At 41.3% G+C, this 20,375-nt stretch overlaps 1 protein-coding gene across 3 annotated transcripts in view; it reads left to right on the forward strand.

Moving 5' to 3' along the window:
* TGFBR3 (transforming growth factor beta receptor 3) overlaps positions 1–10,295 on the forward strand; it is a 207,080-nt gene extending 196,785 nt beyond the window's left edge. For 2 of the 3 annotated variants that reach the window (XM_058716599.1, XM_058716600.1), the window contains one exon: positions 6,834–10,295. In XM_058716599.1, the coding sequence (XP_058572582.1) occupies positions 6,834–6,952 (119 nt within the window). In that variant the 3' untranslated portion in view covers positions 6,953–10,295. Of the gene's footprint in view, positions 1–6,653; positions 6,769–6,833 lie in introns of those variants that run through there. The other variant, XM_058716601.1, reaches the window with a different exon arrangement.
* Positions 10,296–20,375: the final 10,080 nt, after the last annotated feature.

Here is a 20,375-nt window from a genome sequence, read left to right on the forward strand (position 1 = left end):
CTATTTTCTCTGTTCTCTCATTCTAGAAATCATTATAAAGATGAACCTCTTGAATGGTTCCCCAATTTTCCTTTCTTTTCTGTTTTCTACTTTTTTCCTTAATTTTCAAAGAGATTTCATCATCTTTATCTTTTCATTTCCTACTGAATTTTTAACTACTGCATTCAAATGTTTCAATTCCAAGACATTTTTCCTATGAATTAAAAATATATATCTTATTCCTACGGGTGTAATATCTTATCCCTCTGAAAATATTAATATAGGATTATTTAAGAATGAGTAAGTTTTGAGGATATAGATGGGATATACTGATTGTGAACTTCCCTTAGGGTGATCTGGCTGCCTTTTATTGAGTAACTCCTAATAATTCATCTTTGGATCTTTCCTCTTGAGGTTTCCTCACCAGGTTTTCTATAAAATAGGTTTTCTTATTTTCTTCCTGGGGAGTGCAGGTCTGGCTGTCAGCGTTCTAGGCACCACAACATCCAACCTACAGGACATTCATTTAATCTTCCTCTTTGAGTTGGGTTCTCTGCTCTCAGCTGTCCTGGTGTTGTTCACTCCTGGAAACCTCAGTTTCATATTCTGGAGAGTAAACTTCCTGTCTCCCTCCCAGATAAGGATGGGCAGGGTCCCACTCCACAGGGTAAAGAAGGGGATCTAGAAAAATCTCACTGCTGCTTATACAGCAGCAGTCAGTCAACCCTAGTGCTTGCAGCCTCAAGTTTGCCGTCTTTGCGAGTAACTGGTGCTACCATTTCCTGAATTTTTGAGGGTTCTGTACTATAACTTGGTTGTTGCTCATCTGTTCTTACTGTTGGCTTAGGTTCTGGCTCTCTTAAATCTGCTACATCACTTACTACTCACCCATTTCTTCACCAGCTTTCAATATTTTATTGATGTTGTCACCACTCCTGCTTTTCTTTTTTCTTTCTTGTAGGTTGATGCCTTTTAAAAATCTGTAAAGTGTCAGGGCACCTGGGTGGCTCAGTCAATTAAGTGACCAACTCTTGATCTCAGCTCAGGTCATGATGTCACGGTCTCATAGGTTCGAGCCTCACATCAGGCTCTGCATGCTGACTGTGCATGGAACCTGTTTGGGATTCTCTCTCTCCCTCTCTTTCTGCCCCTCTCCCACTCTCTCTCTCTCTCTCTCTCAAAATAAATAAAGAAACTTTAAAAATAAAATCTGTACAGTGTCATTTTGGTGAGATTTTTCTCTTGGCCTCCGTGTAGGTTGTCATTGTGCACCAATGTCTCAGTCTCTTGATATCTTAATTGGAATTATTTCACTATCTCACCCCTGTAAGAAGAGTGAACTAGATTGTGTTTAGTTTAGAGAAGTATTCAGTCACTGTTTATCGTTTACAAAATTGAGCCTCCCCATTCTCCAAGCTAAAAGACCTTCCTTTTGCAGACAAAACTGTGCAGGAGGGTGGGTTAGAGGTTGTCATCATTTATCTTTACTTTATGTAACTTGCCTTTGTGGCCACTGAACAGAATGTACTCACAGTGTGATGATAATAAGAGGAAGAAGAGACGAAGACGGAAGAGGGCAGGGGTCCGGGGCGAGGCTGCCCTCCATGTGTGTCTCTGTACAGCCCTGGGACTTGAAGATCTAGTTTGTTCAACTGCTAGTCTTGTTACCTTACTATGAACCACGTTTCCCTTTAGTAAACATAGACGTGACCCCTTCTGCCCAGGGTCATTGGCGGTGAGAGCACTTAAGCAAGAATGCATGTGAAAAGTCTTATGAACTCCCAAGTCCTACAAAAATGTAAGATAATGAACGTTTCTCAGATATGTAGGCAGAACAAAAATCTAAGAGTGGAAGGAATGCTGCATTCCACAGAGCAGTATAAAATGCTGAGGTCTCAAAGTAGGCATGCCTGTCCCAATCCCTCAGGTTTCTGTTCAGCAGTCCTCAGTTGAACATACCATGTGTTCTTAAAGTGAAAGTCAAGCACCTACTTAGGTTTACCTGAGTCAGGTAAGAGCTTTTAATTAGGAGCATCTCTAGGGGCTTCAAATGTTTCCAGAAGTCTGAAGTTTCTTCAGGCTCCCAAGTTTAGTCCAGGTGCAGAGAGAAGCAGCAGGAAGACAGGTGTGACTAAGGTAGGGGGCAAGAGGCTGAGTCCCAGGGATCAGGAAGATGCAGCTGGAACAGATGGGAGCCCTGGTACGACTGTAAAGAAGGCAGGAATCCACTCTCGGCACCCATGTGCTCAGGTTAAGTTAAAGTAAAATAAGCCACAGAAAACCAAAATGTGGGGGCAAATAGGTTGGCTGTATTGCAGGAATACAGAAAGAAAATGATAGGCAGGACATTTTGAAGGGTTTTAATTCCTGCCTTGGAACCTCTCCCCCCTTCCTCATAAATTATAACAACATCAGACGTACTCCTCCTGATGAGTTTCGCCTGCAGAAGGAAAATCTTTTAGCTTGGAGAGTGGAGACGGACCATTTTTGGAAATGATAAATAATGAATGAACATTTCTATAACTAAAGGTAGTCTATCTAGTTCACTATCCTTACGGGAGCAAGCTTGTAAAATAATTACAATTAGGATATCAGGAGGTTGAGACATTGACTGGTCCATAATTACAACCAACACATAGGCCTTGCAGACAGTATCTTTTTCTTTCCAGCATCAAGTAATATTAAAGCTAAGCCATCCCCAGGCATATGGTTTTCAATCCAATGCTTAAGTGTCTTCCAAGAAAGAGATTCCATAAATTCCCCTTATAACTAACCAATCCCCATAATCAGCAAGTTCTTTTCTCTGTGACCTAAATCCTTAGTGCTACCATTTAAACTCATTTCCTCATGTTCTGCCCTCAAGAGAGATAAAGCACAGCTGTCTGCTCTTCTTTATAATAATCCTCTTTGGGTGATATTTGCAAACATTCTCCTTTGGGCTAAATAATTGAGATTCCTCTCACCTTTCTTTAAAATTCTTCTGTTGTTGTTTCCCCGTGGAGCCTCTCCAAGTTATTCACATCTTTCTGAGATGAAGTTTCTTCCCCAGGACCTGCCATGCTGCAAGATGCAGAGATAAGAATCCAGTTGTAAAGTAGACTGCCAAAGAGGTGGCAGGAAATCAGATCTGGACAACTCCATGCCAAGCTAAAGAAATAAAACAGATTATCCCTTAAGAAATATATTTTTCTGTTTCTGAAAGCATCTCTGGCAACATCTTGGCTCAGCCACAGGCAAATATGTGAACTGGGTGGAATTATTTCTAATACACCCTCTTCCAAAGGCCTCCTCCTCTACTGTCCTTCCTCCCCACATCTCTCTTCCTTAGTGGGGTTTGAAATTTTAGGAGCAAAGCGTGAAGACTGAACACATTTCTCCTGATGGCCAACTATGATGTTCATGAGTAAGGATCCTTCCTTCAATTCCTTACATTTGCTAAGTGGGCCTATTCTGCTTAGCTCTGGGGTCTTCCCTGCCCTTCTTCTCCGGAAGTAGGGTGGTTGTATTAGTCACCCAAGGGATATGTTACGAGTTAGTGCTCCAAGAAATCAGAGGTCACTGTGATAGAGAGCAGAAAGCCAAAGGGCCCATCTCAGAAAACCCAGGGGAACTCCATTGGCTTTTTAAGCAGAAGCATCTGCACATCAGACTTTTGTTTCTCAGGGTGACTGTTTCTGTCGCACCACTTCCATCTGACAACAAAAAATCCTTGTCGTAATTTGTCAGAAGGTGAAAGCTTTTGGGGCGCCTGGGTGGCTCAGTCAGTTAAGTCTCCGACTTTGGCTCAGGTCATGATCTCGCAACTTGTGACTTTGAGCCCCGCGTTGGGCTCTGTGCTGACAGCTCAGAGCCTGGAGCCTGGCTCAGATTCTGTGTCTCCCTCTCTTTCTGCCCCTCCCCCACTCATGCTTGCTCGCTCACTCGCTCTCTCAAAAATAAATAAACATTAAAAAAAATTTTTTTAAAGAAGGTAAAAGCTTTTAACAACGTGAGAGAAATCTCATCCATGTGAAAATAGCCACCACAGTAGGAGAAGGTATTTTTAATATTTCTAAAAACAGTATTTTCAGTATTTCTGACCAGATTCTCAGACAAAGATTCTCCTTGGCTTGGCACATTATTGGCTCAAAGTCAGTAGGTTGGCTTTTTTTTTTCCTCATTTTTTTTCCTGAAGTATAGCCGACACACAGTGTCACATTAGGTCAGGTGTCCAGCATAGTGATTCCACAAGTCTGTATGTTTTGCAACGTTCACCACAGGTGTAGCTACTTCGAGGTCAGTAGATTATTAGGTTAAGTTGACTTGTCCACCGTGGTGAAATACATCCTGCAATCTTGAGAGGAGAGGGGACTTCTTTGTTTGGCTTTGCTTGAGTTTTCATTTTAGACAGTGTTTTGCGTTAGCACAAGAGTTTCCAAAACTGGAAGCTGAAAGACCTTTTTAATGGGCACTGATTAAAATCAACTGGCATGCCAACAAATTACATTCAGCAAACAGACATCAGAAAGCAAGTACTCATACTTCCTGGGCAGGGAGTAGTATTGGCACTTTTCCTGACTCTGAATAATCAAGCCCGTGTCCAATTCTGGATGAGACAGACTTGCTCACTGTCAATAAATGAGGCAAGGCCACCTTGCTTTAGCTGCTATCAGGCTGAACAAATGAAGTCCAGGTGAGCCAAAAAGGGAAGGTGGAGTGTTGATTCCTGCTGCTTTTTAAATGGAGAAAAGTGTTGCAAAAATGTGCTTCATGCACGGCCCCATCAGTCCTTCTAATAGCATAACAATGCAGCTGGGTGTGGATCAACATGTGGGTTTAAGGGAGCTGAATTTTTAAAGTATATCACAAGTTGTTTGGGTCCCTGGAGGCTTTGGGGTTTTTTGTTTGTTTGGGGGTTTTTGTTTTGTTTTGTTTTTTTGACATCAGAATAGCTAAGAGATTTGATTTCCTTCTAGAAATAAGCTCCCACTCTGGGGAAAGTGAATTTCTGGCAGAAAGTCTCTGTCATAGAGGCAAACTTCTCCAGATCTTTAATTACATACATACATGAAGGGCAGAGGGTAAAGCTGGGGAACATCCAAAATATAGATTGCCTAAAAAAACCAAGAAGAGTGGAAATACAGTTTCTCTGCCTCTGAGGAATATTGGCCCCCTATCCTCTCTCTATCCCACCAGTCCCGGAAGAAAAGATAATCAGAGGAAAGACAGCACGGGCCAAACAATGCAGCAAGCACACAAATGCCCTGAGGTTGATGCAAAAATGTGTGCTGTAGTTGTGTGGTTTGTAAAATGGGTGACAGGGGAAGCTGTAACCAGACGCGAAGGCATGAACGGGTTCTACATTTTGCAGAGCTGCTCTTTTGGCAGAGTCCTTTGAGGGGCCCCAGAAAGGGAATGGAAGTAACAGGCTGAGATCCCGCCCTTGAGGAGTCGAGCCTTTGCTCTGTGTTTTGTTTTAATGAAGCAGGCAGAGGGTTGCTTATCTCTCTGGCTGATAGCTGTGTATTGCAGCAGGACCGGGAAAGAGGAGGCTCATTCATAAACAGAGCTGGCCCTCTGGGGCTTCCAACATTAGAAGAGGGCGACTGCTGACCAGAAGATTATTAAGTTTATGCTCTGACTTTTCAGAGAAAATGCAGTGTTTTTCATTGGAGAGCATTGATCCCTTTTCCCTACACAGAGCCATTTTTTGAGGGCTGCCCTGAGACCAGTTTCGCTGAAGAAAAGACTTCACTTTTGCAAGTGTTAAATGCAAACCATGTGTGTGGGTGACCCAGGGTTTCCTCCTCCTCCAAAGCACTGCACATTTGGCACAAGGAATGGGTTTAGCTAAAATTCAGTGGGATGTGTAATGAAAAGTGGGATGCGTAATGAAAAGTGGGATGCTTAATGTGTTAGGAGATATTCTCACTGCACCCCCAGTGAACTGCAGGATGGAGGAGGTTGTTCCCAGGCAACCACAGTTCCCTGTGTGCCAACAGCTAAACTGCTTTCCCAAAAGGTTTTTCCAAGAGCAGGCTTGTCCTGCCTCCATTTCTCAGCTGGGTTGTGTTCATGGGCCGCACAGCATTTGGCTGTGCTGTAGCTCGGGCAAAATCTAGGCTCACCACCCCCATTTTGAGCAAGTATATTCAGAAAAAGGCCCCCGTACTACAGACCTCTCTCAGTACAGTTTAAAGGTCTCACCCTCTTGGGGTGCCCGGGTTGGCTCAGTCAGTTACGTGACTTGGTCTCAGGTCATGGTGTCATGGTTTGGGGGTTTGAGCCCCCTGTCAGGCTCTGTGCTGACAGCTCAGAGCCCGGAGCCTGCTTCCGAGTCTCTCTCTCTCTCTCTCTCTCTCTCTCTCTCTCTCTCTCTCTCTGCCCTTCCCCTGCTCGTGCTCTCTCTGTGTCTCTCAAAAATAAATTAATGTTAAGACTTTTTTAAATAAATAAATAAATAAATAAATAAATAAATAAATAAATGTCTCATCCTCCAAACCTGACTGTATCTTTATGAGAAGAGATAGGCTGTGTGTCCTGAATACAGGGGCTGGTCAGTTGGTACCAATGGTGGCGGTTTCTTCAAAGGTCCTGGGCACTGAAATCCCGGGGATTTATTGTCATCTGTCAGAGTCTTAGCCACTAACACTGCCTATCATAGGTCAGCTTGTAAACAGTTCTCTTTTCACCAGGCAAAACAAAACACCAACAAACAGGACCACTTTCTGTGTAAGGCCTGGTCTACCTGCTTCTGACCCCGGAGGAGAGAAGCATCAGATAGAACAGAAAAGGGGGGGGAAATAACTGGCCTTGTCACGGATGCGCACACGTAACACGCGTGTTTCTTCGTCCCTTTTCTTCATTAACCGCAGGGCAGACGGCAGGAAGGCAGCAAGTGCCCACCTCCCCGCCGGCCTCGGAGAACAGCAGCGCGGCGCACAGCATCGGCAGCACGCAGAGCACGCCCTGCTCCAGCAGCAGCGCAGCCTAGCTCCCCGCCTCCGCCCGGAGGGGACCGGCGGCCTCCCGCCCGCCCCGCGTGTCCGCGCCGGAAGGCAGCAGCGCGGTGCCATTGCGGAGAGAGAGTGAATTCCAACACGCAGGCCACCTGTTGTATTCCTCCCCCGCCCAGGGCTAATACACGTGTGCCCCCTGGGCTTCTGTAACACACTAGAACTCCTGTGAGAAAGCCAAGGTGGTGGCCTTCTCCACCAGCCCCGCCCGGGCTTGGGGGTTTTCAATGTGAAACACGTGCCAGTTTTCAAAATGCTGCTTTGTCCAGGTAAGACTGTCCATAATTTGGGGCCCCGAGATTTACCCTGACTCGAGGAGTTGGTGAGAGGATGATAACCAGACAGTAGGACCAGTGAGGAGATATGGCCAAAGAGCCTTGTATAACTGAACCAAGATGTATAACACAAGAAATACTTCAAGATTTTCTCAGTGTGTTCCTCCGTGTCTAATTTGCACCTTCTGGACACACACTTCTCACTTTGCTGTCACACCCTCTGGGGGCTGATGTTGTCTGCTTGATGGGTGCCGCCCTCAGGGACTGCACCCTGACACACATCACAACAACATTCCTTTCTAGGGCCCTGGGCCAAAACCAGTGCTGATAACCTTACCTGCTCCCCCCTGTCCCACACTCGCACACCGACTGCAAAAATGTCTTAATGCAAAGTTTGTATTGCTTCATAAGCATATAGAAATAGAAAATGGCCAAAATCTGGGACTGCATGTTTGTCCCCATTTATGACATTGCATTCTGAGAAAAATTATAAATTGGGGCAAATTTAGTTTTAAAGTTGGAGAGGAATTTGCACAGTAATATATATGCAAGTACAGGTATAGACCATGTCATCTGGCACATTTGTTTTCTCCGTTGGAAAAGAGAAAATGCATTCCCCTTTTTAAAAGACCCTGTGTCTTCAGAGTTGCAACTTAAGTGTATTTGGGAGAATTAGTATTTCCACTCAAAACGTGTCAACCTTGTTAATAGACCCTTTTGTGAAAAACGAAGCTCTTGTTCGTGCAAATGCACGGCAGATCCTGTTGGTTTCTGGTTGGTTATCTGAACAGTGTCACCGATTCTGCCAAGAAAGTGCTGAGATCTGGAAAAGGGCACTCGTGTGGACTGCTTTAGTTCTCTTGCCTTAAATATATTCCAACCTCAAAAAAGGATTTGAGATGGATTTCATTAAAATGGAATAATATCATGCCACTTTGCAGCTAAAATAAGCTCAACTGATAGTCTGTGTTAAAAAAGAAGGCCGAGGAAAGTTGCCATGCCAATTCATTTACTACTGAGAATAGCTTCGTTGCAAAGAAATATTCATCTTCTTCCAGAATTCTCCCCCAAATGACTCCAAATCCTACAGAAAGAACAGGCTAGTTTCTACTCCAAAATATTCATAAGTGAATCTCACTGCCCTTAAAATAAGGAAGTTGTGCCTGGTTCTCTGAATGGAACCCTAAAGACCTGAGGGCAGTGTCTGTCAGCCCACAAGTAGGTGGAGATACTGACAGTCATTGATATGATACTGATCTGTCATGTTGGTCACTGATATGATAGACATATCATCCAATCATAGAATAATACTCTGATTTGATAAGTATAGATATTCAATCTGCATAATATTAACCAGAACAGATTACTTGAGGGCTAAGATTTCCAGGCTGCCTGCATTGATTTATTGAAAATTTTGCAGATTTCCACATACAAATGAAGATACGAGATTAGAGAATTGATTTCCTTCAGTTAATTTTTTAACATAAGGGTATCAGAGTGGAGGACCTAGATTATGCTACCTGTGTTTGAAAATAATGCGCTTTGCCTAACCTTCAGCAGAATGTATTGTTTTAGCATATTCTATGTATAAAAAAGTTTAAAGATGTCTTCAAAGAAGACTAGAGTCTTTAAGTCACATATAGCTATATTTTACTACAAAAATGTGTGTATAAAGATATATTTAAGTGTTTTAGATAAATTTAAATTACTCCATATGAAATGTTTAATTTCAGTTACTGTGAATTCTTTTGATCAGTTCTTTGCTGTTTAAAAAACCCTTTCCATCCTCTTAAAAACAAAATCATCTATTAAGAGGTATTAAACAGATCCAGTTCTTTAGATGGACAGGGTTAAAACCTTTTGTGATGATTATATTTAAATGTATATTTTTGAGAGAGATGCTACATTGCCAATGATTTTATAAATAATTTAAAATTAATTTACAAATTTATGGATGCAAACCAAAAGATTTTAAAAGAAAGAGAAGGAAAAAAAATCACCTTTTAATTGTTTGGGTCTTACTGTCAGAAGTATTATTCAGATCAAGAAATCTGTGTTGATAATAAACCCGGTCCCATGTTCACTGGAGAGTGAATGTCATTAATTAAGTATCTCAGAAATGTTTCTAAAAAATGTTTTTTTAAAAAAAGTGTTCTCTCCCCAGTTTTGTATTACAGCATTTCTAATCACTTCATACTTCACAGTTTCAATACAAAGTACAAGCTCTAGTTTATAACAAGTTCTGCAAGTTTCCTTAAAGCTGTTGTTATATTCCAGTTAAATGCTTCTGTCTACAAAGTCTTTCATTACTTCTGCCGGCTACACTCTAATTCACAGAGATCATTTTTGTTGTGTTTGACCAAGCCAAAGCTATTGTTGAAATGCTCCAAACTCCCCAGGCAGAGTGTCTGTGGGATGGATACCTTATAGCTTTTCACCATGTGGTATTCACCAGCAGTTCCTCTGTTTTTAAAGTCAGAGGTGTCTTCTGTCTGAGCTGCTTCTAGAGCATTGTCTACACAAACAAACAAAAATGGTCTTTTCCTTGTCTGTGATAAGACTGTAAACCCATGTTCTGTGTGTGTTCTGTAGGGGGCGTGGTTGTGAGTGTGTGTGGGGGGGTGCGCACATGCGTGCTGGTCATTTCGTACAGTAACTACCTCATGGTGTGAGTGATGGTTGTGGTAACAGAGCACATTTGGTTGGGCGAATTGTGTGTGTGTGACCTTTTTCCTGTTTGTGTTATCTGGGGGTTGTTCATGAAACTGACAGATGTTTTTCTAAAAAGGACTATTATCAGTTTCCAAAAACAATGCTTGTTTCTTCTGGGTTTTCCTGAGTGAGCCTGATTTTGTTGCTGTGTTTCATCTATCAGGGTAAAAAGAGTACCCTTAAAATCCCTGTGGCCAGTTTGAACACCCCTGTTGTATTCTTTTCTCTGTTCAATGTGTTGGCAATTTTATGAACATGCTTAGATGTATAGTTTTGATAACCACAGTTTTAAGTCCTTTATCTGTGCATAATAAAAAAGATACATATCAATTTATTAACGTGTGTCTTGTTTTATCATCATTAAATTCTACCCTCAGGATGACATAACTTTTTCCTTGTGACTTTGTTCTAAATGTATCATCTGCTCCAACTGTGTTGGTGAGGAGTCAGGAGGGAAAAGGCTAAGAGAAAACCCTAGCTCAGTAGAACAGAGGGAAAGAATGGACAGACCTGAGGAAGTAGACAGCAGGAGCTGTCTCTGTTCTTGGAAAAACATGGTGGGAGACCCAGAAGTGGATGTCGGCCCCTGAATCCATTCCTGGCCTTTCTGTCCATCTCCTAGAGCCAAGGAATGGGAAAATATGTATTTGGATCTCCAAATACCTCAGTGTTGCTTCCAGCATTCTCTATGGATATGGCACTACCACCACCACCTTTTAGCTGCCCAAGCCAGAAATCTGGAAGTCTAATTTGACTCCTCTCTGGCTTCCCATGAATTAATAAGTCCAAGTTTATTGAACCTCTAGAGTATCTCTTTCTCCAAATCACCTGCTTATTTCTACTCCTGCTGCTGTTACCCAGAATCCAAGGCCCATTATCTCGTAAACTGAATTACTGCAGAGACACCTGGGTGGCTCAGTTGGTTAAGCGTCCAATTTCAACTCAGGTCATGATCTCACAGTTTGTGGGTTCGAGCCCTACATCAGGCTCTGTGCTGACAGCTCAGAACCTGGAGCCTGCTTCAGATTCTGTGTCTCTCTCTGTTTCCCTCTGCCCCTCTTCCCCTTGCACTCTGTCTCTCTCAAAAATAAACTTAAAAAAAATTTTTTTTTAAACTGAATTACTGCAACAGCCTAACTGGTATGCAGACTTCAGATTTGCTACCCCCTAATTCTTTCTCCACTATGCAACCAAAAGAAATGAAAAAAGGCTCAAATCATGTCACTTTCCAATTAAAGCCTTTAAGTAGTTCCCCCACTTGCTTTCAGAATAAAGTTCAACCTCCTAAGTATGGCTTAAGGAGAATAATCTGCCTACCTTCCCAGAAACTTCCTTCACCTCTCGGAAGCTCAATTTCTATGTGGCATACCCCACTAGACATTTGTGTCGTGAAAACAACAGCTTGGTTTTTTCCTATTAAGGATTAAATTATGATATCGAATATATGTTTACAAACTGCTGTCACGTGTCCCTACCTTCTCCTCCCCTTTTGAGAATTAGTGAAATTAGGTGGTTGCAAACAGACCCACATGGTATTGAGGCCAGTATCCCCCTCTCCCCAACACTTCACACAGGTAGGTGTCCACAGAGCAGGAGCAGGTGAGGGGCTTAAGTAGCATTTCACTCCAGTGAGGTCGAAGTCCTCATTACAGAAGAGAGTCCAGCCACTTTCCAGATCAGTATTGTGTCCTGGAGCCAGCGCTTCTCAGAGGATGGAGAAATTGGCAGATCAAATAATTTTTCTGCCGTTAAAGTGGGGAGCAGAAACCTAGGCAATCCATAGATTAGCTTCAGAGATTCTATTAACTACCTGAAATTGTATGTAAAATTTTGCATTGATGTGTCTGGGGTTTTGTTGTTCTGGGGTTTTTTGTTGTTTTTTGTTTTTTGTTTTTTGTTTTGTGGGGTTTTTTTGGTCCATAGCCATTTTATAGTTGCATCCTCTCAAATTTTTTCCTGCACATTCAATTAATTTACATGTATAAAATGAATGCAAATAATATAGACATGTAGCAGTGAAGCAGTCCCCATAATTCTCACACTTAAAGGTGGTAATACTGATTTATTGTGTATTCCCAGGCATTTCCTTATGTTCGTATCAACATGTACATGTCACTGTAATGCATAAGATTGTATCATAGCATTTGTGACTTGCTGTTTTCACATGGCATATCTTCCTATCAGGTTTTGTGTGTGCTGATCATCACTTTTTTTTTACTAGACTTTCCTTAAATTGCCAAAGTAAAGCATGGTCATTGTAGGTGGTAAAATAAAGCAAAGTTGTTAATGCTCTTTCCCAGGCAGGCACCTCTCTGGAGGAAGTGATGTTAACAGCCTTTTTTCTTTTTTCTTTTTCCTAAAGTTTATTTATTTGTTATTTATTTATTTTGAGAGAGAGAGAGAGAGCAAGCATGACCAGGGGAGGGGCAGGAAGAGAGAGAATCCCAAGCAGGCTCCACACTGTCAGTGCAGAGCCTGTTTGGGGCTCAAACCCACAAACCGTGAGATCATGACCTGAGCAGAAATTAAGAGTCAGATGCTCAACCAATTGAGCCACCCAGGCACTCCAAGAGCCTTTTTTCTAACTCAAACATACGAAGGTTAATAGACCTAGAACAAATTCATGCTTTTTAATGGCTGTATAATATCTCATACAATTAGCCAATTCACTGGTGATTGACATTTAGAAGTGTTATTTTTAGGGTTTTGTGAAGATACTCTGCTGCTATTAATATCTTTATAAATGTCCTTAAATTCTAGTGCTGTAAAGCAAACAAAGTAACAGTGTACCATCAGTAGATTTTAACATAATACTTTCAGAAGTTCATAAATCACAAAGATCTGGATATGGAAGATTTGAACAATGCAATTAAGTTTGATCTAATGGCCATATACCTAATGGCCCCATATAATGGGGGAATCCTGCACCCCCAAATTTGAGAATTTTGTGCATACAGAATATTTACAAAAATGGACTACTATTAGACCATAATGGAATTCATAGCAAATACCACAGAACTTAATTATACTGGTCAAGTTTTTTAACCACAACCCAAGTAGTTTAGAAATCAATAAGAAAAGGATAATTTAAAAATACTCAATACAGGGGGACCTGTGGGCTTAGTCAATTAAGAATTTCTGCTCAGGTCACAATTCAGTTTCTGAGTTTGACTCCCGGGTCAGGCTCTGCGCCGACAGTACAGAGCATGCTTGGGATTCTCTTTCTCTGCCTCTCTCTCTCTGCCCCTTCCTCACTTGCACTCTCCCTCTCAAAAATAGATAAATAAAATTAAAAAATAAAATAAAAATACTCAATAGATTTGGAAATTTTTTAACTCCTAAATAATTCATGACTCAGAGTAGTACTCTTAATAGAAATTGGGAAATACATAGATTTGAAAAATAATGAAAGTACTAAATTCAAGCATGCAGCCAAAGCAGTAATTTAGAAGAAATTTATACCTGTAAAATGCTTATATTGGGGGGAAAATGTTAAAAATGGAAGCATATCCAGTATAGCAAGTTAAGAAAAGTTCCAAAAACTAGTAATTGAAAGATTACTAGAGATAGATAAAAATTAAGAAAAATAGACACATGCGTTAGGAATGAAAGAAGACAAAACAAGATTCTGCAGAGATTTTAATAAATAAGGAACCAAGATAAACAGCTTCATCTTAAGAAGTTTGAACACTTCCTGGTGATGTGCTGTTGGGGCCCTTGTTGGAGGAACAGAAACCACACTGGGTATTTCAATACAGAGAAATTAACATAAGGAATTGGTTAAGCGGGTGTCAGGTGGCTGGAAAGGTAAAAAGAGGACACTGAATTAATAAATGTAGGAAGAATTACATCCCTGGGGCTGAGGACTGTTGGAACTTGCAGTTGGCAGGGGTTTGCTCAGTTCCAATACCAGGAAGAAAGGGGTAGATCAGGAACTGGGAGGCCACAGCTTAGAAGATGGCATGAATGATTTCCTGGAAAAACTAATTTGCCAAAATCCATTCAAGAAGCAACAGAAAATAGGAAATACATTTAACCATTAAGAAAAATCAATGGTTTAAAATCTACTTACAACAAAACAGAGTAAAATTTAAAAACAACATTAAAAAAAAAACCACTGCCAAACTCAGATGGTTTTACAAGTAAGTTCTACTGAAGAATCAGTAATACCAGATCAAAGAATCAGTAATCAAAGAATCAGTAATACCAGATCATGGTGATTCTTTTGTCTGGGGGATGGCAGGTCAAAAGGAATGAGTTTTTTTAATATTCATACCTATTACCACATTACTTTCTCTAACAGTTGTAGCAAATCACACTGCCACAGCCTTCCCATCAGCACTGGACACATGAAACAGAGCTTGGGCTCTGGGCATCAGACTACCTGGGTTTAAATCTTGGACCTGCCATTTGCTAGCTGAGCTTTTTCCTTAATTTAAGAGAAATCTATTTCTTAGCATCGTCATAAATATTAAATGATATAAATCCACATAAAGTATTCAGGATATGCTAATCACTTTAATAAATATCATCTAGGGGCACCTGGGTGGCTCAGTGGGTTAAGCGTCTGACTTCAGCTCAGGTCATGATCTCGCGGTCTGTGAGTTCGAGCCCCCTGTTGGGCTCTGTGCTGACAGCTCAGAGCCTGGAGCCTGTTTCAGATTCTGTGTCTCCCTCTCTCTCTGACCCTCCCCCATTCATGCTCTATCTCTCCCTGTCTCAAAAATAAATAAACGTTAAAAAAAAATTAAAAAAAATATCATCTACTATTATTGTTACCAGCATTAGGTACTTTGAATTTGGCCAATCTGATAGTTGAAAAATTATGTCACGTTATTTGAATTTGCATTATCCCCACTGCCAGTGAGTTTGTTTTGTTTTAAGCTTTATTGGTTTTGAGAGAGACAGAGCTGTCGCAAGCAGGGGAGGGACAGGGCGTGGGGGGGAGGGGAGAGAGAGAGAGAGAGAGAGCGAGAGAGAGAGAGAATCCCCAGCAGGCTTTGCTCTGCCAGCTGCGGCAGAACCCGAAGTGAGGCTTGAACTCATGAACCTGTGAGATCATGACCTGAGCCAAAACCAAGAGCCTTTCACTTAACAGACTGAGCCACCCAAGCACTGCCCCCACCCCCCACCCCCCGCCACTTATTTTTAAAGTAAGCTCTACACCCAGCGCGGGGCTTGAACTCACAACCTCAACATCAAGAGTCACATGCTCTACCAACTGAGCCAGCTAGGTGCCCCATTGCCAGTGAGGTTTAAGTTATAAAATTATTAGTCTTTGCCAGGTCCTTCTATACATTAACACTTCCTTTGCCCATTTTTCTACTGAGTTGTATTTTCTTAATAATTTCCATATTGGTGATATGATCTATCACACATCACGTATGACAAATATTTTCCTAATCCATGATGGTTTTCTCATTCATCCTGCTTATAATGAATATTCCCAAAATAAAGTGTTTAATTTTATGTAGTTGAATATTTCTGTCCTTTCCTTTTGGCTTCTGGGTTTCCTGTCGTGCTTAGGTTCTAACTAAAGTTAAATGCTAATTCTTGTGTTAATTTATTTTTAAAATTTAGATCTTTATTCCATATTTTTGTGATGATATCAGGATAGAGGTCTATTTTTGTTTTCTTCAGATGATTACTCAGTTTTACCAGAAGCTTTTATTAAACAGTTCATTTATTTCCTGTTGGATTAAGATTTTGAAAAAGAATCGTGAGAGTGATTTGGCGTTAGCAGATGTTAACATTTAGTATAAAATCTTATAATAAGAATATTATGGTAGTAGCATAAGAAGAGTTAAATAGATTACTCAAACAGATAAATCAGAAAGAGATCTAATTCATTGGGACCTTAACATACAACAACTAGTCATTTTCATTAGATTCTTAAAGGATTCTGTGACCCATAATAAGACATATAGGTTGTCTGGTTTTCCTTGTAAAAAAAACCAGATCTGATTTTTTTCCTGTTATTTAAAAACATTTAGGGGAAAAAGTCTGAAAAACAAACATTTGATTAATATTGGGCCTATCTGATATTTTTCACGGTTCCACACGGTTTAGTCAGAGGGTGGGTGATGTTGTTACCCAAATGGGTCTGGAGGGCAGAGCATCAAGCCAAAGAGGATTGTTCTCAATCCTTAAGATCTAGGAATTTTTCTTGCTAGGGTTTGGACTTGCTTGAGACCTGTCACCTGTTTGTTCTTTCCTGTTTCTCCCTCTTGGAATGGGAATTTGAGGGGAGGAAAATAAATTTCCCTCCACCTTTCTGAGTTCTTAGCTGCAACCACTATAATAAAAGACATACATACCAGAGGAAAACAAACACGTTTATTAACATGTATACCTCATCTATACATGGGAGACGCCCAGCAAAAAAATGAGTAACTTAAGGAGGTGGCTTTAGAATTCAAGATTAAATACCATCTTAATAGGGAAAGGGGAGGGGTGATAATAGGCCTCTTACAGGGGAGTGAATGGCTTTTATGGAAGATGAATGGGCCCTTAGAAGGCTAGATGAGAGCTTTGATAGTTTGTGACAAAGTTGGGTGTGGTGTCAATTTTCTGGTCTCCTCTCCTATGATGAGTCAATCTTCCCTGATTGATAAAATTCCCAGGAAGAGTATTTATGACAATTGGGTTACTCTTATAAGGTCTGTCTTTAGCCTGATAAGAGGGAGTCCAAAGAAAGCCCTTTCCTGCACCTGCTGTTTTTCATGAAACTACAACTCGAAATAATCAATGTACCAAAGTGGCACATTTTGGGGTGGCATGTCCTGAGCTCCTACAGACATATTCTGGGTGGTGTATTCTGCTACCCTTCAGAATGTCTACCCATGCTTGTCCCACTGTTGTATTTTGGAAGCACATAACTTGTCTGGTTGCACAGGTTTACAACTGGAGAAGAATTTTGCCTCAGGATGAGTCATACCTACTTCATTTCACACTCATATATGATTTAGATGATATTTAGATGAGACTTTGGACCTTTGATGCTGGAATGAATTGATGCTGGAATGAGAACTTAGGGGTCTGTTGGGCTGGAATGGATATATTTGGCATGCGAGAAGGGCATGGATTTAGGGGCCAGGGGTGGAACACTATGGACTAGATATTTGTCTCCTTCCATATGTTCATATGTTGAAAACCTAATCTCCAGTGTGATGCTATTTGGATTTGGGCCTTTGGGAGGTAACCAGGTCATGAAGGTGGAGCTCTCATGATGAGATTAGTGCCCTTATAAGAAGAGAAAGGAGAAAACTTGCTTCCTCTCTCCCTCGTGGGATATGATGAGAAGACAGACATCTACAAGGCAGGAAGTGGCCTTCACCAGATACCAGATCTGCCAGCACCTTGATCCTGGACTTCCAGCCTCCAGAACTGTGAGAAAGAAATGTTGTTTAAGCCACCCAGTCTATGGTACTTGATATAGCAGTCCAAGCTAACTAAGACAAAAATGCATTTCTGTTACTCCTCATCTTCCTCCCCTCCCCATAAATACTTATAGAATAATTAATATTATAAGTATATAATTATAATAATTAATATCAAACACCATTTATAAAGTGTTGATTTCTTCCACTTGTGAATGTTATAATTCTGTAAAGAAGAAATATTACTAGTTGGGTTTTTTTTTTTAATTTAATTTTATTTTTTTTAACGTTTTTAATTTATTTTTGAGACAGAGAGAGGCAGAGCATGAACAGGGGAGGGGCAGAGAGAGAGGGAGACACAGAATCGGAAGCAGGCTCCAGGCTCTGAGCCATCAGCCCAGAGCCCGACGCGGGGCTCGAACTCACGGACCGCGAGATCGTGACCTGAGCCGAAGTCGGACGCTCAACCGACTGAGCCACCCAGGCGCCCCTAGTTGGTATTTTCAAGACAAATGCAGATGTCTTATTTGTTTCAGAGCAAGCCAAACCTATATAGAGCATTGTTCTTCCTAATGCAATGTGTTTAAAAATGGGCAAGTAGCTAGTTTAAATTTTATAGATGTCATTGATGATCTAAAGTTTGAGTTTTGACATGTTAGCTGCATTTGTGTCTAAATTTCTATCTCAACTTTTTCAGAGGAATGAACACTGCCCTTTATGTAGATTTGATTTCACACTTAAAGGACATATGATATCACCTCTCTTTCTGTAGAATGTCATAGCTTAAATTGATTTTTAAAGACCTTCTCCAATTACTGCCTCTGAGATTTCATTAAAAAAAAAAAACAACTTTCGGGGCGCCTGGGTGGCGCAGTCGGTTAAGCGTCCGACTTCAGCCAGGTCACGATCTCGCGGTCCGTGAGTTCGAGCCCCGCGTCAGGCTCTGGGCTGATGGCTCGGAGCCTGGAGCCTGTTTCCGATTCTGTGTCTCCCTCTCTCTCTGCCCCTCCCCCGTTCATGCTCTGTCTCTCTCTGTCCCAAAAATAAATAAAAAAAAAAAAAAAAAAAAAAAAAATGTTGAAAAAAAAAAAAAAAAAACAACTTTCAAGGTAGATCCACATGACTGAAATGAATTCTATCGTCACTTAAAAAGAAATGAGGGTCGGGAATGTGAGTACAAATACACACACACACACACACACACATGCACACACACACTTACATCTCAGCCATTTTCTGCTTTCTTTTTTATTAACATGTTCTTAATATTTTCTTGCAGCTCAGAAGCCCCAGAACATGATCCTTTTATAGACCACAGCACACCATCTGTACAAGAAGGATGGGCAAGAATTTCTCAGCTTTAAAATCCAACTTGGTTCCTCCCACTTGATGGATCAAAAATCCAGAGCTGAAAGTCTTCATAAGTGATTTGGGTGGAGCAGCTTTTGCTGGTCTGTTACTCATCCTGGTTCATAAACTGCCTATGACATAGTTCCTGCAAAGAACACAGAGCACTGGACAAGAGTGTTGAGATAATGCTGAATTTTAAAAGGAGAAAAACACATTGATTTTGTTTGGTGAAGGGGGAGGGTAGACAGAAGACTGGGGGCACCTGGGTGGCTCAGTTGGTTAGGCATCCAACACAGAACCTGCTTAGGATTCTCTCTCTCCCTCTCTGCCCTTCCCTCACTCTCTCTCTCTCAAAATAGAGAAGTAAACTTGAGAGAGAGAGAGAGAGAAGATTGGATTGTTGGTGTTAAAACCCAACCCAGATAATAACAATCTACTCCAAAAGTGGAAACCAGAGCTTCAAATATCTTCTTGGTCAGAAACACAAACTTCTAGGGTCACTGCTCTTGATTCAAGATAAGTACAGTATCTACAAAAGAGTCTTTCCAGAGGGAAGTCTAGTTATCAAATCTTTTTCTTAAGTGGAGAGGAGAGGTGAAAACAAAAAGCTTCTTAGCCTACCAATTAGCCTTAAAATTAGAAGCATCTGCTGGAGCGTCCAACCTGGACTCCAGGGAAACCCAGCATTCTTCACCATTACACTACAGTTCCAAGAGAAGGTAATTCAGTTATTGTGAGCAAACGGCAAAAAAGACAAATCTTTAGCCCAGCCTGATTTTCCCCATTTTGCCTGATTGATTTTTTCCTTTCAATATATTCTAAGAATGCCAATGTGTGTGATAGAAACTCTTTAGTTTCTGCAAGGAAATAGTCACAGGAAGTGTAGGAAGCAATTAGGAGAAGTATGTCATGGAAATAGGATTTGGTTTCAAATCATTTCATGCCTGTGGATCTAAGCTCAGCTGCAGTGGAGAAAAATGGAAGCAACTCTTAGGAGAGAGACCCACCCCACTCTGCAGGGCAGAGCCCTCCACTTGCTGCCTGCCCTCTGCCCTCTGCCCTCTGCCCCCTGCCCCCTGCCCCAAGCCCTCTTCCTATCCATCCACAGTGACCTCTCACCATGTTAACATCTCCTTGCATCCTAATGTCCTTCATGGCTCGGCTGGTACACATCTTTCTCCGCAGAACCTTCAGAACTGCTCCACCTGTGAGTTATTTACCCCTTTCTGAGCTCATGGCACAAACCTGTTACTATCTATCAGCAAGTGCTGTCGATTTCACTTCCAAAACATATTCTAGGGCTTTCCGACTGCACTTTGGTCTAACTCATCCTGACCCCTCACGACTGCCCCTCACTCCTCAACCCCCACTCCACCCACAGACCTCCGCATCCCTCTTGTCCTGCTACAGTTTGTTCCCTGTGTGGCTGCTGGACCATTCACTTCACAATATGCTACATCTCGTCAAACCCTCATGGAAAATTCTACAATTTCCCAGCACACTTAGAATAAACTCCAAATTCTTTATCAAAGCCTTTATTGGTTCTTAGATTAATCGGTAGGTTTTCTCATTGATTCATTTTTGTGTCTTTAACTTTTTAGATTTTTAAGTTTTGACTAAAAATATAATTCGGATAATTTGAAAATTTAAGTGATATAAAAAAGTGTGTATTAGTAAGTCTGGCT

The sequence above is a fragment of the Neofelis nebulosa genome, chromosome 2 (assembly GCF_028018385.1).
Source record: "Neofelis nebulosa isolate mNeoNeb1 chromosome 2, mNeoNeb1.pri, whole genome shotgun sequence".
NCBI lineage: Eukaryota > Metazoa > Chordata > Mammalia > Carnivora > Felidae > Neofelis > Neofelis nebulosa.